Here is a 16,559-nt window from a genome sequence, read left to right as displayed (position 1 = left end):
CCAATCAACAACACCGTCTTTCATCATCAGGAAATATTACCATTGTGTCTGATCACACTTGATTGGTTTCCCAACGTAGTTTTCCCAATGACAGGCCAATCATACTCTAGCTTTGATGTTACGGCGGTAGACTTGATGGCTAATTTACCCACGTAGATTTCCCGCCAAGTTTAACCTGGGGTTTGGGTTTGGGGATTGTCCTGTCTGTTGTCGTCCCAATTTGTTCCTGTTTCCTCCCTTCTTTTGAAAATTTCCCATCATAATGATCGGTGATTATGTTCCAAATCCAAGTGACGTCGTAGGATCAAAGAAGAGATCTTTAGCATCGTCCCCCGGTAAGTTTAACAATCGTAAATTTGTCCACCTTTCCCAGTCGGGGTGTCGGACTCACAGTTCATTTGTTTGTGTATGTTTTTATACATTTTATTTATGATCACTTCATGACATTGATTGTTTGGCAGTGGCCGCCTGATCGGGGATGGTAAATTAAACCTATTTTATAATTTTTCTTAATTATATTTGATTAATTCAATTGTATGTTTTACCAGCTAGTCTCGTGAAATTTGTATCGTGTTTGTTTATGTTGACAAGTTTTTGTAATTGTTTTTTTAGTTAAATTAACTGCATTTGTTGTAAAATTGTACACACTTCCTTGCACTGCCACTGATTCCTAGCATGATGACTCTGGAGTGGTGGTACGTGCTGTCTTTCTCATATCTGACTCCTGAGTCATGACTGTATTGCATTGATTGTGGATCGCCTTGTCAAATGCCTTAATGTTCAGAAGGGGTCTGTCACTGAGACAGTGTCATATCTGTCATTTACATTGGACGGTTGGTCATGTCTGTCTCAACTCACACGCACTGCAACCATTTTCTCACATCACACCGACCATGAGCACCACATGGGTAAAAATTGCCCATTTGGGTTGGCAGGTTACGTTCGTCATGGTCAAGACCTTTCACTTCAGGAGGTAAAATCACCACTTTTTTTGTTGATTTTGCTCAAAAAAACATTGTAATTGTAAATGTAAGCACCTTGCTGTCCAGCGAATTGAATCAGCGCCTGTGATGGATCTTACTCTTCTTAATCTTAATCTCAGTTAGACTTTTTCTTTTTCGCAAAATAAGGAGATCGCCAACATCGGGCTTAATAGGCCGATCCATTAGGCTCCACCCCATTACGCAATGACCAATCACAACCCATTGCACAACCAAAAGTCCAAAGACATGGGTGCGCGTATGCATGGGTGTGCGTGTGCATGGGTGCGCGTATACTTGCATGCACGACAGAGGTGTGAATGGCATTGAGAGGCTGAAGTGTTGACTAAAGTTGGACTTGAACCCGAGACCTACGGATTTATGTGCAGGCACTCGACCAGGCCTGACTCTACCAACTGAGCAATACACCAATCCATTAGGCTCCGCCCACTCACATGTGGGCCAGGGGCGGAGCCTAATGGATCGGTGTATTGCTCAGTTGGTAGAGTCAGGCCTGGTCGAGTGCCGGCACATAAATCCGTAGGTCTCGGGTTCAAGTCCCACTCTAGTCAACTTTTCTTTGTTCAACCCGAAGTGTAATTGTTTTTCATTGGCATATCTATTTGTATTTCAGATTCAGAGGTCAAATCAAAGCTGTCCATCATGAGTCCTCCATCTAAGAAGTTGAAGCAAGGTTTGTTCAATCACATTTTTATCTTACAGGAACATTACAGAATTGGTAAGAAACAAGAATCATGATAATTTTTGCATAAAACTTACCAGTCTAATGATGATAGTTGAAAACATCCCTTGAAATATTTCTGTCTGAAATTTCATATTTGATAAAAAATAAATAATCTTTCGCGTTTGGAGTTTATCGCTCAGTGAATGTTTTATTCATTTTTGTTTTGGCATCGATGCAATGCAAAATTTGTTATCGTTTTTGCACTATTCTCTCGTGACCCAGATGGCCGATCGATCTAAAATTTCTACAGGTTTGTCAGTTTATGTATTATGGATTACATAGAGTGCCTACACTGCCAGCATTTTTCCCCTAGCAAAACTAATTCTGTAATGTTCCTTTAATTAGAGCGTGAACTTTTTTTTTTTTTTTGGGGGGGGGGGGGGGGACACCAGGCTTTTAGCTCAAAATATTTTTGGACCAGAATTTTGTGCACAAAGGAAAGTTGTGTAATGCAACCCAGTGCACATAAATTCTGTTCCCCAATTGACTGGCTGCATATTGTACCACAGAACCCTGTAAACCTTTGAACTGTGTTATGTAAAGCCCCTATTATTATTGTCCCTAAATGTTGGCAACTCTACATCCAGTTTAATTGCAAGCCCTACATGTACAAATGCAAGTATACATGTAACTTTAAGCCACAATTTTTTACTCAACGACTATAAACAGCTAGAAGATTTCTGCTGTGGAGAACAAGACAAGAAGTGGAGAGGAAGTTATTAATTACCTGCTGAAATCTCCTGAGATACTTGTAGACAAGTTCCTTGAGGGTGGTGGCCAAATCGATGTAAGCCATACTGGTCTCACTCCGCGGCTGTGAAGTTAAAAACTAACAGTCCTCTAGATCCACTAAGCAAAAGTAGTAGTCCCTACCGATTTCCTACCTTCCGCCCAGGTAGTCGTTAATAAGCAGCTGACAGTTCTTTTAAGAACTGAGAAGTCTCTGAACTACCCAAAATCTTTTCCGCGGCAGTAGGGAAGTCTCCCAAATTCAGAGAAAAATCTATTCCGTGGTAGTAGAATATATAAAAAGACAAGTTCTCAAAAGAACATAGTTTACCTAGCAACATTGATATCTCATCATGCCTCAAATCCCACATACATGTACTGGAGACACCTTACAACAATAGTTTCCTGAGGGAGCATTAATTCAATTCCTGAAGCTCCACCCCTGGGCAGAGAGAAAGTTTTTCAGGATATTATTTGTTTCCTCCTGTGATTCATCAACGACGTTAATCAGATTTAAAAGATTTAGACAATGGTGCAATGAAACGGGTTACGGGGAATCCAAATGATTTAATCCCGTGGATGAAGGCTCGAGATGCAATGTATATGAACAGACTCTCATCAAAACTGCTTCAATAAGGTATTATACAGGATTGGTGGAGCTGACAAAATAGTCGCAGACTGTGAGACAGTGTTCATGTTTTGTGTGATAAAAAATATACATGAAATTACAAACATTAGAAATTTGGGCATAATCCTTTGTGTGAGCAAGAAGAAAAAAGTGGAAATCATGCACATATGGTTCTTGCATGTAGTTTGGTTAAAATAACCAAAATCAAGCGTTGAATTTTTGCTGTGACTGCATTCATATTCCAAGAATTTTCTTTTGATATTTCTTTTAAAGAAGTAATTTACAGTGGTTACACACGTATTGTACAGGCCACTGCTAGAGTTAGTAGTCAACAAACTGACTACTGATTGGTAATTGCTGCTGAAGGAAGTTTCCTGCTGTAATGAAGCGGTAATTAGGTAGCACCTGTTTAACCTACAGATTAAGCTGCCACAGGTGCAAGTCAATTAGTTACTGACGTTGGTTCAATGAAAACTTCAGCTTGCAGTAGAGCTGATTGTTGACCAGGGGTTTAGAATTTCTGTTTCTTTTCAGTGATACAAAATACCTTGAACTTTGGTTATTCAGAGACGATCTTTCCAAGGGGAAGGTTTTCCTGTGTAAGGGAAATTTTTATTCGTTACGGATCGTAGATGGCAGAAGTGGCATGCCAGGTTCATAGAGGCATAATTGCCTTCATTAAAAAGACAATTACTTTTGATAAAGGAGTGCCCTGTTAGTTGTTTAATTGTTGTAATACGTTTGTATGTTTTCTTTTTCCCCAGCTCGTCTGCCATTCAAAGTCCTATCTTCCCCCTCACCCAATCAATGCCACAAGTCTCCGACCGTTGACACCCTACCTACCAAAAAACGTAAACACTCGGGCTCGGAGAAATCTGCATCGTTGATCCTATCAACTAAAGGCAAGACTCCAGACGTGAAGACAACGCTAAAGAAAACACTCGAGAGTTCAACGAAGAAGAAGGTCGCAGTTTCGCCTGGAACGCCGAAGAGACCATGCATCCAGGCGTCGGATCTTGAGCCAGAGGTGACGTCGAGCTGCGAGGATCAAGAGGGAGGAAAAATGGCCTCATCATCGACGACCCCAAGGAGGTTAACAACCACTAAACCCAAGCTCTTGGACAGCTTCCTTCAGATAACCCAGCAACCTCAGGTGTCCACATCTGATGATGTCATCGAGATTGACGACGATGAGGTCTTGTCGACCAGCGATGTCGTCAAAGATGAGGATGCCGACGACATCTCAGAGGGTGGCTCTGAGCAGCCGGGAAGCAACAAGACGTTGGAAGAGGAAAGTCTGATTGATCTCACATTGGAGGTGAGTCAAGATTCCAAGTCGGCGTCTAAACTCGGCTACGATGCTGACATGGAAGATGAAGAGGATGAGGATTTGAGAGCAACACCGACTGCAGTCCCCATGGAGGATGGAACAAGCAAGACATCGGGAGAGTCCAGTGAGGCTGAGAGTTCAACAGGCACACTGTCATCAGCTGGTAATCTATCAACACCAAAAATGATTGCAAAGACTGCCTCAAAGGTGAGAAATAAAGAAGGTGGTGAAAAATGTAAGAATCAGTTTGAAAAATAGCTTACAATTCTGGAATGCAGGGCTAGAATTTGACACAAAATGTTTAATGGACCAGGGGCATTTTCACTAATGCCTTTTGATCATCGCAAACCCCGAAACCAGTCGCTAAATAAAATATCCATTGCAACTTAGTGATAAATTTTCAATAACACTTTCACTAAAACTTTGCTTCGGATTTACTCATCCCAAAACAATTATTCGCGATGACAATCTTGGGATGACTTGGTAGTGGCTGCAAAGTATAAGTTCATTGCAAAACTATGATAAATTTCGCTATTTTGTGTGATTTTTTAGCGGTGTAGGCCGTCTTGATGTAGTTGTCTGTGAATTAAAGAGTAAAATGGCATTACATAGTCATCGTGTTTTATTTTTGAGACTCAGTCAGATGGCTGATGACAACATTCAGCGATGGGACTGCTGACAGAGAGCTAAAAATTTGTAAAAAGGAGATCTCCATCTATTTGGTTTGAAAGTCATCTTTGTTTTCTAATCAATGAAACCCTTTTTGATCTTTTGTTATATTGTTATTTCCTGGTAGACTCCGTTATCTGCCAAAGCCTTGAAGAAAGAAGAGGAACGAAGGAAACTTAGGGAAGAGAAGGTATGAGAACACATCAATATATAACATTTTTTATAAGATTGTGAGACTTTGAGATGTTAGTTTGCACCGGACATACTGAGTAATTGTCCACTGTTTTACCTTTGTAACGATGCAAATTTCCCAAACAATGGATAGAATTTTGTGTGTCTAAGCTTAGTCCCAAATCTGTTGCTGTCTTCTTCCCTCAAACTTCAGGATTTTTACAAAACCTCCTCGGCCTTCAAATTTTGCCTGAAACATCTATTAAAGCTGACACCATGTGTACTACATGTACAAGGTCAGCAATTGTACTTTCAAGATTAGATGTTCCTGCCTATCTTAACATGGCCCTGATGCCATGCGGTTGGTTTAATGAAAAATTGTAGCATCTTAATCAGCCATTAGATTTTTTGAACATCTCTTGGATTCATCTCTTGGATACAATTTGGTTTCCTCAGATAAAACTGCGCAACGAAAAGAAACGTAAACTGGAAGAAGAGGAGGCTGAGAGGAAACGTCAGAAGATGGATCTCAAGGCCGCCAAGGAGCAAGAACGAGAAGAAGCAAGGAAACAGAAAGAGCTAGAAAAAGAAGAAAAGAAGAGGGAGAAACAGCTGAGGAAAGAGGCGGAGGACTTGGACAGAGAGCAGAAGAAGATGGCCAAGGAGGAGGAGAAGAAAAAGAAACAAGACATCATTGAGTGAGTTGTTTATGCTCATAATAAAACTAACCACTAAAATTAATCATTTACTGGCCTTTTTATATATTTTTTTATATATTTTAATCTCTGAATGAGCTTACGCCAGATTTTCAACAAGGCCGACCATTGGCATTATTAATTCATTCAATAAAACATTTTTACCTTCAGTGCTAAGATGGAAGAAAAACGCAAGAAGATCGAAGAAAAGCAGCAAATAGAAGATGAGAAGCTCAAAGAGGAAGAAGAAAAGGTAAACAAATCAAGAAAATAGAGCAGAGATTATCAAAATATTAGTTAAGATGGATTCACTTAAGATTTTAGGGTAAGGGTTCTAATCTCAAAAAACTAATGACCACAAAAACTAACTTGGTGAGTAAGCACTTTGGCTGTTTTTAGACAAAGTTTTATTTAAACCCTAGAATACAAATTTGAGTTTTTGTTTAATTTCTGACAGAAAAAGAAAGAGAACCGGCAGAAAACTTTCTTCAAGAGTTTCTTCAAGGAAGCTGCTCCTATCAAGAAGGTAGTGGAGAAGTCCAGCAACTGGTACGCCCCGTTCCAGGTCAAGGAACACATGGTTCTAGCTCCACTGGTTAGGAATCCGAGTTTCATCGATACAAAGGATTCATTTGATGCAGCTTTTACCGATCAGGTTGGTTTTGTTATTAGTTCTAACATCACTGACTGTACATTTGTTTTTAAGACAAGGTGTATGTTTGGTTATCACTCTTAGAAGGAGTGGCAATAAAAGCTTTTGGTTAGAAACTTACAACAGCTTTCAATAGTGTAAAGCATTTTGAGAAACATTTCACCTTCAAGTAATGTGGTGTCAAGTCAGTCAAGTCACAAGTCCAATTTTGTCACATAATGTCCTGAAATAAGCCCTCTGATGTTGAGACAAACTTTAAACAATCTGGATCAACGTTATCGTCACCAAAGACTCAATTTCCCACAATTAATTTTAACAACAATTGCATTGTCGTAAAATGTTATTTATTTAAGTCATTTCTCATCTCAAGTTTTGTTTGTGCAAGTCGGGTCTCAATTAATTTTTCGTCAAGACAAGTCCCAAGTTATTTTCCTCCAAAGCAGGTTAAGTCGCAAGTCAATGAAATTTGCGACTCAAGACTGATTCAAGTCCAAGTCACGGACTCGAGTCAACAACACTGTTTGGAAACATAAAATCTAGAAACTAAAAACCTATGAAATTTGCTCACAATTTCCTGGAAGTATTAAAACATTTTTGTACAAATTTATTTTTTTCAGAATTGTACCTTATTATATTTTGAGGAGCTAAGAACTAAGGTCCGTGCTAAAGGCAAGATGGGAAAGACTCCTTCAGCTAAGACCAAAGAGAAAGAAGCTACGAGCAGAACGACTTCACCATCCGTAGAGAAGATGGGTGAAGAGAAGAAGTAAGTACTACTCCACCCTTTCAACGTTGCAAAAGCATGCTATGTATGGTAAGCCTGGGCGACTAGTGCAACTAGTGTCGTAGTTGCAACTATTGATTGCTTAGTCGTCACGATTACCATTTTTCAACTGCTTGGTTAATCGTGTAATCACGCACCAGGAGTACTGCAAAAATAGCCTGGACTTCTGCTTATTGAATCAATTGTGTCGCTCACGACTATTCATACTGACATAATTTACTTACGAAACACAATCAGACATCAGTGGCACAACCTTTAATCCCTTGAGCGTGAATTTGACTATATTGGGCCTAGTTTGGTTGGGGGGGGGGGGACTCAGGAGGGAGGGTGTGGGAAGGAAGGAGACTGAGTAGCCTGCCCAATTTATCTTTAGCGAATTAGAGAAGTGTTTGGACAGTGCCGGAAACTTGAAACTTGAAACTAATTCCAGCAGTAGCCAGCGAAAGATAAATAGGCTTAGGAGAGGTTTTGGAAAAAAACACATTGCTTTTGGTATGTGTAACGAGATCTAGAAACGGTGATAAGTTTACCTTTTGTAAATTCTGTGGGTGTGACTTGCAGACTGAAGGAAGTGAAGAAAGCAACCATGCGCTGTTGCTTCGCTTATCACTAAAGTCTTGCTATTTCTACCTTTCATTGCTGACAAAATTCTACTTTTCTAACTCTTGATTATTTCCCAAACTCGTTGTATTTCAGAGATGCACAGGATGTTGAGATAGTGTCCGTGTCTCCCAAACCCAAGAAGCAGACAACGAGAATGAAGTGCAAATTTCTTCAGTTCCATGAGAACTATCGGCCGGCTTACTACGGTACCTGGAGGCAACAAAGTAAAATGGTCAACCCGAGGAACTATCTCAAGAAGGATGAGGTATGGAGCTTATTTTTTAGTTAAAAATAAATAACTAAATAGTGTCCGGTAGGTGCTTTTTCTGGATTGTTCTATTTGCATGAATTTTTACAGTAGATCTGGCATCCCTAACCATGACACTGGTGTCCTTAAGCAAGACCATTGCTTGGTCCTTCGGATGGGACGTACAGCCGTTGGGTCCAATGTGTTGTGTAAATGCATGTAAAAGAACCCAGTGCACTTATCGAAAAGTGAAAGGGTTCGTCCCGGTGTTCCTGGTTGTGGCGGCTGTATGCGCTGTAGCACCTTGTAAATTCTTATAAGGTGCTAACTAATTGGGTCTCAGAATTCATCAATGCGATGACCTATCTTTCTGAAAGTTTGTATATACTCAGCGCCTTGAGTACCTTGTTTGGTAGATACATGCACGGTATTATATCAGCTTCCCAGTATACAAGCAGGCATGGAATTTCATCTTTGAGAGGGCAAGGCCATTTTCATTTTGAAAAGGGCACTTCTATTGGAAAATCTGAAAGTCTAAGGGACACTTTTGAATGGGGCACCAAGGCCAAGACTAGGGGCAACGGAGGCCATGGCTGCAGTGGCCTCCCCGTTAATGCGGGCATGTACAAGGTGTCAATGATTGTAAAAAAAATTCTCTTCACCTGACCTCCAAAATGGCAGACAGGATAGGTGCTTGCCCTGTGATTCGTGCAAGAATATAATATATAATGACTGTTTCCTTCTGATTGTCCATCCGGCAATCAGTTAACAAAAATGTTTTGAGATGTTACAGTTCTAGAAAGTAATCATTACTGACTTGTATTAATTTGACAAAAAAATGGTTTTGTTTCACTTAGTTGTAATTATTTCCTATATCAGGCAGTTATCAATGTTCTAGCTTTTCTTTTTTCAAAGATGAAAGAGCACATTTTATTATCATCTTTAAATATTTAAAAACAAATCAATTTATGAATTTGATTTTGCAGGATTTATTGGATTATGAGATTGACAGTGATGATGAATGGGAGGAGCCCGGAGAAAGTCTCTCACACTCGGAGGTAAGCAGCTGTATTGCTGAATATACTTCTAAGGAAAACAAATGTCAAAATTGTGTTCTCTATTTGAGTCTCTATTTAGTTTTTTAAATACTAAGTGCACTTGTAAAGAGAAGGGGTAGAACCCAGTGTTCCTAGTCTCAGGCATGAGAATCTTCCGGATTTTTCCGGAATTCCGGATTTTTCACTTCAAAATATGTGGTCTCCGAGTTCAATGTGAATTTGCTATAAAATTCGGGGGGTAGGTTTTGGGGGGTATACATTTGGATTTCTCTAATCCCTCTTCTTTAGTCAGACAATGTCCAGTTTACCTTTGTAATTGTTCTTATCGCGGATCCACACGTACGGCGTTCATGAAAAAACGGCACCTAAACAATAAATTGCCGTCCAGCAACTGGCTCAGTTTACGGCTTGTGGTCTTCCTGGCATCGCGCATGCATAATGGAGCAGCAGCGACCGATGTATAAACTTGCCGCATTCCTTGGTTCGTTTATAGTGGTACGGTTCAATAATGTTTGCGTGTAATGCGCTTGCTGCTGCAGCAAAGATAACACGTGTGGAGACTTTTGAAAGTCTACTGAAAAAAACAATGCACGTGTTTGCACCATGTGTACTGTGTACGTGCAGGTTTGTACACGAACCAATGAGCGGCGCGGCACGAATCTGAGATCGCCGGCAGGCCAGGGGAAACTGGTACCTGTTATTGCCTCACAACCAGCGAAAGATATATTGGGAACCAGCGAACACACTGTGCGTCCGGACGACGTGCTTTCTTCATTGGTTCTATTTCTATGTTGGGGTCTAATCTCAACCTCGTTCCAGTTATACCCTATGCTGAATCACAACCTCTTTCTCAAAAACACATCGCTCTCGCCAAGTATATAGGCCTATATATATTTTAAAATGTGCGTCGCCGACGGATCGTTAAAATCACAAACATTTAACTGCAAAAGAATTTCTTTTACACAACCGAATTTCAAATCAAGAACCTATAAAAATGGTTGTTGGTGAGAAAAAAAGCATTTTCAAGAGCAGAAATAAGGGATAATTTTTTATTTTTTTTTTTTCCTTTTTTCCGGAATTGTAATAAAATCGCAGGCGAACCCAAAATTGTTTGAATTGTGTGAGCTTTACATTTTATTTTCCCTTAAACCTATTATAAAAAAATAAAAAAGGAAAAATCACACAAAAGTAGCTCACTTCTACCTGGAAAAATAGGTGCCAGAAATGCATTAGAGACCACCACAGAGCTTCTAAAATAGCCAGAGCTCCCAGGGCCCTTAAGCGGGCCCTGGACCCCGGCCGTAAGGGACTTCGCGCTGCGCGCTCGTGTTGTGTGCTTCGCACACAAAAATGATGGAATATTGACATTTCCAATCAACTGAATTTTTTCCTTTTTTTTTATCATCACCCATTCTCATGCCTGTAGTCTGATTGCAGTATATTGCTACAGCATCTTGTTAACCATTACATGGTGCTATAAAGGAATAGGTCTAAACTTAAAAAACGTCCCTAGATACCTTGCAGGTAAAATACTAAGCGCTTGGTACGTCCCTAAGGGTGTGATGAAGCGCTATATAAGAATTCTGTATTATTATTATTAATATTATTTTTAAATACCCCTTTTGCCTTCTACTCAACAGGGAGAGGAGGATGGTGAAGATGACGTGGATGCAGGAGACTCAGACGATGGTTTCTTTGTTCCTCACGGATACCTCTCAGAGAGTGAAGGATGTGAAGGCGAAGATGAGGTCAGTATTAGACTGATGTAGAATTTTTTAACTGGCCAGCAGTGTTGTAGCCACGGTGGGCGGTGCCGGGCGGAGTCATTTAATTATATTTAGAAGTTCATACAATAAAAACAAATTATATTGAGAGTAAATTTACCATGTTAAAAATGATAACATTTAAAATGGGCTTTAACAATGGTTGCTGCTTAATTGGTCCTCTGCAGCCGATCTCACAAAACGCTAATTCTAACTCGAGTTAGGACAAGTAACCCGTCCTAACTTAGGATGGGTTCAATGCGTCCTACGTATTTGGAAACAGAACTGAACCCGTCCTAAGTCCAAAGATTAATCTTAAGTTAGGAAGAGTTTGGTGAAATCGACGGCAGGTGTTTAAGTGGCTTGGTCAGCAGACCACTGTTGGGAGAACGCTGAAAGGTACATGTCTGTTGATCCCTGGTATTTACATATTGATTGCCGGCATTTGGAGGTATTCACGAGCCACGAAGTGAGGTGGTCAGATGGGCTAGCCTTAATCTACACTCATTGAATTCCAGGCTGGGTATCTTATTTTATGTTTTGATTTCTTTCAGGAGGAAGCGGAGTCCTGGAAGGCCAGGCGGGCAGCCAAAGCCAAATCTTGGGAGGTAGAGCTGAAACGTCAGCAAGGGGTCCTCAAAGCAGTCATTGTCGGCTGTGTGTGGGAGACTGCCTCCTCCAAGGCGTCGGCCAGCAATCTTAAAGCAATGGAGGCTTATAAGATTGTTGCCTTGACAGCGACCCCTATTGACATCAGGAGGAGGAAGCAGACGACGTCGAGTGATGAGACACCAAGGAAGGACTCGACTTTGAAGAATGTAAAATCTATTATGGGGGTGTCGCAGGGAATCTCAATGAAAAGACCTGTACCTGCTGAGGGTAAGTGACAAGTGATGAGGGAAGATTCCCCATGTCTTAAAAACTTTTTTCGTTTGTTTGTTTGTATTAGATGGTTTTCCCGACGAGGGAACTCGGCACTGAGGGATATAAACTCCAAGCTGACAACAGCCAATCTCTCTCTTATACAACATTGGTTCAACGTCTATGATTATGAATTGCACAATTAATCAAGAAATTGTGCAGACCTCCTTCTTGTCCGAGACAAAATGTTAGACTAGTTTGTGAATGGGATACTTTGGAATGCTAGGTGGCAGCTGACTTATCAGGTCACCTTTCATTGTTTATGTAGTTCTGAGCATAAGCACATTTCCGAGAACAATGGTAACTCTACTGCCACCTAGTGTCACCAAAAGACTTAGGTAGTGGATTCAGAATCAAAAGAACAGGTTCACATGGGTACAATAATGCTTGATGAGAGGGCAAGGGGCACTTTATTGAAACATTTCAAAGTCCATGAGAAAGCCTCAGACCGGAACCTTGCATGTGGATTGGGGTTTTCCTCCCACATCAAACGGAACATTTCTCATTTCATATTCATCCTGGTATTGTGGCTGCTTGTGCTGCTCTCAAATGAGAATATTCTCTCTCAAATAAACCTTAACAGTTACCATGTATTGACACAAGCAATGTTCTTTTTCTTTTTTTCCCATAGCTATGCCTGATTTGATCCGTCTAGTCCATGGCAATGTAGCCGGTATCAGGACTCTACAACGCGAGTTCAGAGAGTTCTGGCGACTTGAAACACTCAAAAGAAACTCTGTAAAACCCACTCCTGGAGCTGCAGTAGATGTGCCATCCACATCTACCCCGATGGAAGTATCATCCAAAAGCAGTCCAGGAACAGCTGAAGGATCGCCTGTATCAACGATTTCTTCTGTATCTCCAGAAGCCGAAGTGGACAAACCCTCTGTTGTAAGCGCTCAACAAACTGTTGGTGCAGTGGCTGTCTGCCAAAGTTCACCTAACACTTTGATTGGCGGGGGTGTGGGGACCTCGGTGACGCCCACTCCTGAGGTAGCATCCACCACACTGATGCCCTCACCTGGGGTAACCTCCACCACGCTGATGCCCACTCCTGGGGTAACGTCCACCACGGATATCACCACAACCACCGCAGACAACATTGATTGCTCCATTTCAAAACGCCAACTGCTCATCACAATCAACGCCATAGCGGTACGCGAAAGGCGTCAAGAACACTCACGGACTTGTTGGTACGTTCACAACGATCTCCTGCAGCACTACAACCTTCAGAGTTTGCCGATCCCGAGCGAATGGCAGTACATTACCAAACCCCAGAAGGCGCTACGAGCGGAGAGTCCTCTTCTCGGACATGGGATACCAACCGTGAATTATAACCACACAAGGATTAATCCAGCTGGTGGGTTACCAGTGATGATGCCACAGAGTCAGGGAATGCCAATGCACCAGGTTTATACCCCATCGCTAAACTCACCCATGACCCATCCACATGGAATACCGAGCGAGGTGCAGTGGAGGTTACACGGAAACACAGTACGTGAAAATCTAGCCTCTATGAAATCAGGGCAAGTCAAGCCAGCTGAAATGCCCTTACCCCACCAGCCATTAATCCAACCTGCTGCTGGTGTACATGTACCTATCCACAGCTCTGTGTATAACTGCATGTCTCCGATGGAGATCATTCAGAAGCTGTCACAATCCATTCCCAGACAGCCTGTTCAGCAGCCTCAGCCCCAACTTTTCAAACCCGTGTTGTCGAATGAACAAGTTCACTACATGAACATGCTTCCCAAGCAGGTTGTATCACACCCAACGACGACGACGACGTCCCAGATCTTAGGTTCTCTGTCGTTGCAATCCCAGATCGACCAAGCTGCCAGGCTCGGCCAAGAGGTGAAAGCGCCGCATATGAGCCCCACAGATATCAAGGCTATGCTGGCGTTGCAAGCAGCTACAGAGCGAGCTGCAAGATCCAACATGATCCAAATGCCAATTAGTACCCCGACTTTGCCACAGTTGGCTGCTAACAGCGCAGCGCCTGCGCCCAAGCAACTCGATGAATCGACTGGTCTTTCACTTCCGCAGCAACCGACCAAAAAGACGGCGACGCTAAAGAATTTCTTCAAACCCTCGACCACATGCACCACAGAAAAAATGGACACATCAGAAGATATCAAGGACGCCAAACAGGTTTCTGTGAGTGAGTGTCCGGCACAAACTACCCAGGCAGATAGCTCTGAAATAAACAAAGTAAGAGCAGCAGTTTTGGAGAGCAAAATAGAGGAAAAAGTAAAGTTGGATTGTCCAGACACGCCAGAGGAAAAGATGAGCATTGAGGTTGGTGAGGTGGTAAATAAAGGGGATGTAATTGTTATAGGATAAGGGGATAGGATTTACATGTATTTAGTAGGACTCAAATTTGTGGGAAATTTCACAACAATGTAGCTCAGAATCTTTACTGGACCGACATTTTATTTTACAAGACCAGAATCAAAATAAGAAGAGACTAGAACCAAAATGAGAAAACATCTTTATCATCTTAAACACACACTAAGAGAATATTTCTCCCTTCTGTTTTATGGGTGATACTCAGTAGGATTGAAAGATATTTGTGAGACTCAAACTCAACACGACATTTGAATATCATTCTTTTAAGACAAAGATGTTGACTTGAAGAAATAAACAAGACCACTGGACTTGAGTTGACTGGCCCGACACTGAAAGGGCCAGTGGTCTAGTGTTAGCTCTGTTCACAAACAAAGTGAATGTACACTATTCACAAATGTGAGACAAGTAATTACTCCGTGCATTTTGCAGGCATGATATTCTTCCTAATTTTTGGGGGTACTCGTGAAAGATCACCCAAATTTTTATCAAGTTGTCTGGAAAGTCTTGGAACTACCATATGGACATTTAGGTAGGGCTTGAAATCAATCAAAGTTTGAGACAATTTTCTGTCCTGGAATTTCATGTTTGAGGGGGGCAAGGGCATTTTCATTTTGAAAAGGGCACTTTCATTGGAGACACAAGTATAAACTTTTTTGAACAGCGAATACAAACTGTGGGGTTTCCAATTACATGTTTTTCTTTCTATTTCAAGAATTATTGTTGTTTCTTGTTTTTCTTGTGTTATAATAAATCTTTAATACAGTAGCACATTATTGTTTTATCCTTTATATTATATTTATGTACTACATAGAGTGATATGAATAGATTGTATAAATGGTAGACTGGTTGAGGTTGTAAGAAATATGTGAGATGGTACAAGCAAAGTTAACTTTAAAATAAAAATTTAAAACCTACATGTAAATATGAAATATGTGATTTGTAGAGGCCCATTTTCAGGACTGAAAAGTCTTGTCTTGTGATGGCAGTTTAATGCACACCTGCATGAAAGTCAAACAGTAAATTTCAATACTGCAGGACTCAAACTGCAGGCCTTGTAGTTTACTGGACCAGAATTTATTTTACAAGAATCTTAATTAAAAAAACTTATCTTCACAATCTGACATTATAACTAAAATATTTGAATAAGCACTAAAAGAAGATTTAAAGTCTCATTTGTCTTATGGGAAAATAAATTGCAATTCTGAACAGAATTTACAGTTATTTATTGGTAGTTTACTGGTTCAAGGCTAAAATCACTGCCCTCAGGCTGCGTACAATTTAAACCCTAGCTAACCCTAACATTTCAAAAGGCAGCTAGGCAATGACCAGGGGCTTAAATGTAGAGGGAGGCCATAACATTGAAGTCATAATTCATCAATTTGACAATGATCACTTTAAAAAAAAATTAAACTATGGTATCTTTTTCTTAAAAGGACATGATCATCAAATAATTGTACTATAAATTGTGAAGTTAAATTTTTAATTGAAGTTGTGATTTTCCAAAAGAAGTGGCTCTAAATTAACTTTTTTTGAAATACAAGTTATTGTCAATTGTCATAATGCATAGAAGTTGAGAATAAAACTATCTGTACATAGTAATTCTATGTAGACGTTGAAACATTCTGAAATAGTGTGTCTCCGGATTAGCAGTAAATACTTCATTGTTTGAAAGACAATTTGTACATTTTAATAGATGGAAATTTGCATCATGAAATTTGCCCATACTGATGTGTGTAGCAATAAACATGTACTCAGTAGCCAAGCTCTGTGAAAAAAAAATCACAGGCATATTACTCGGGTGGGATTCAAACTCATGACCTTTGTAATTCTAGAGCAGTGTCTTTCCAACTAGACAACCGAGATTGCCAGGTAGCTAGAGGCAGTTCAAATCCTTTATATGTACATTTCCTCTTAAAAAAACTACAATCCCCATTCCCTTACATTTTTATGAACAGATGCAAGAAGACAGTTAATAAATTTGCAAACATGAAACAGAAATGTCAAATAATTTTGCTTTATTTTGTTCTTAGGCAATGGGTTTGTTTATATCGACTACAGCCATCTTTGTCAGGTTCCCTGTAGTCTGCTTACAGAAATGTACAGTTTTCAGGACTTATTTTGCACGGTCTGCAGCTTTGTACAGAAGTGTTAAATGGACACTGAGAATATCATTGAGAAAATCATAAAATTAAGTCTTAACTGTGGGACGTGCCACACAAGGGAACTTGTTGTAGG

At 40.5% G+C, this 16,559-nt stretch overlaps 1 protein-coding gene across 1 annotated transcript; it reads left to right on the top strand.

Annotated features, from left to right (window-relative positions):
* The first annotated feature begins 174 nt into the window (after window positions 1-174).
* On the top strand, window positions 175-16,322 carry LOC139942081 (uncharacterized). The gene is made up of 13 exons (XM_071938768.1): window positions 175-335; window positions 1,615-1,674; window positions 3,847-4,619; window positions 5,209-5,271; window positions 5,709-5,950; window positions 6,119-6,200; window positions 6,405-6,602; window positions 7,217-7,365; window positions 8,080-8,251; window positions 9,220-9,291; window positions 10,932-11,039; window positions 11,609-11,933; window positions 12,607-16,322. The coding sequence occupies exons 1-13, from the start codon at window positions 263-265 to the stop codon at window positions 14,316-14,318; spliced, it is 4,029 nt and encodes a 1,342-aa protein (XP_071794869.1). The 5' UTR covers window positions 175-262; the 3' UTR covers window positions 14,319-16,322.
* Window positions 16,323-16,559: the final 237 nt, after the last annotated feature.

This window comes from Asterias amurensis, chromosome 9, assembly GCF_032118995.1.
Source record: "Asterias amurensis chromosome 9, ASM3211899v1".
Classification (NCBI taxonomy): Eukaryota; Metazoa; Echinodermata; class Asteroidea; order Forcipulatida; family Asteriidae; genus Asterias; species Asterias amurensis.
This window is presented reverse-complemented; position numbering and strand designations above follow the sequence as displayed.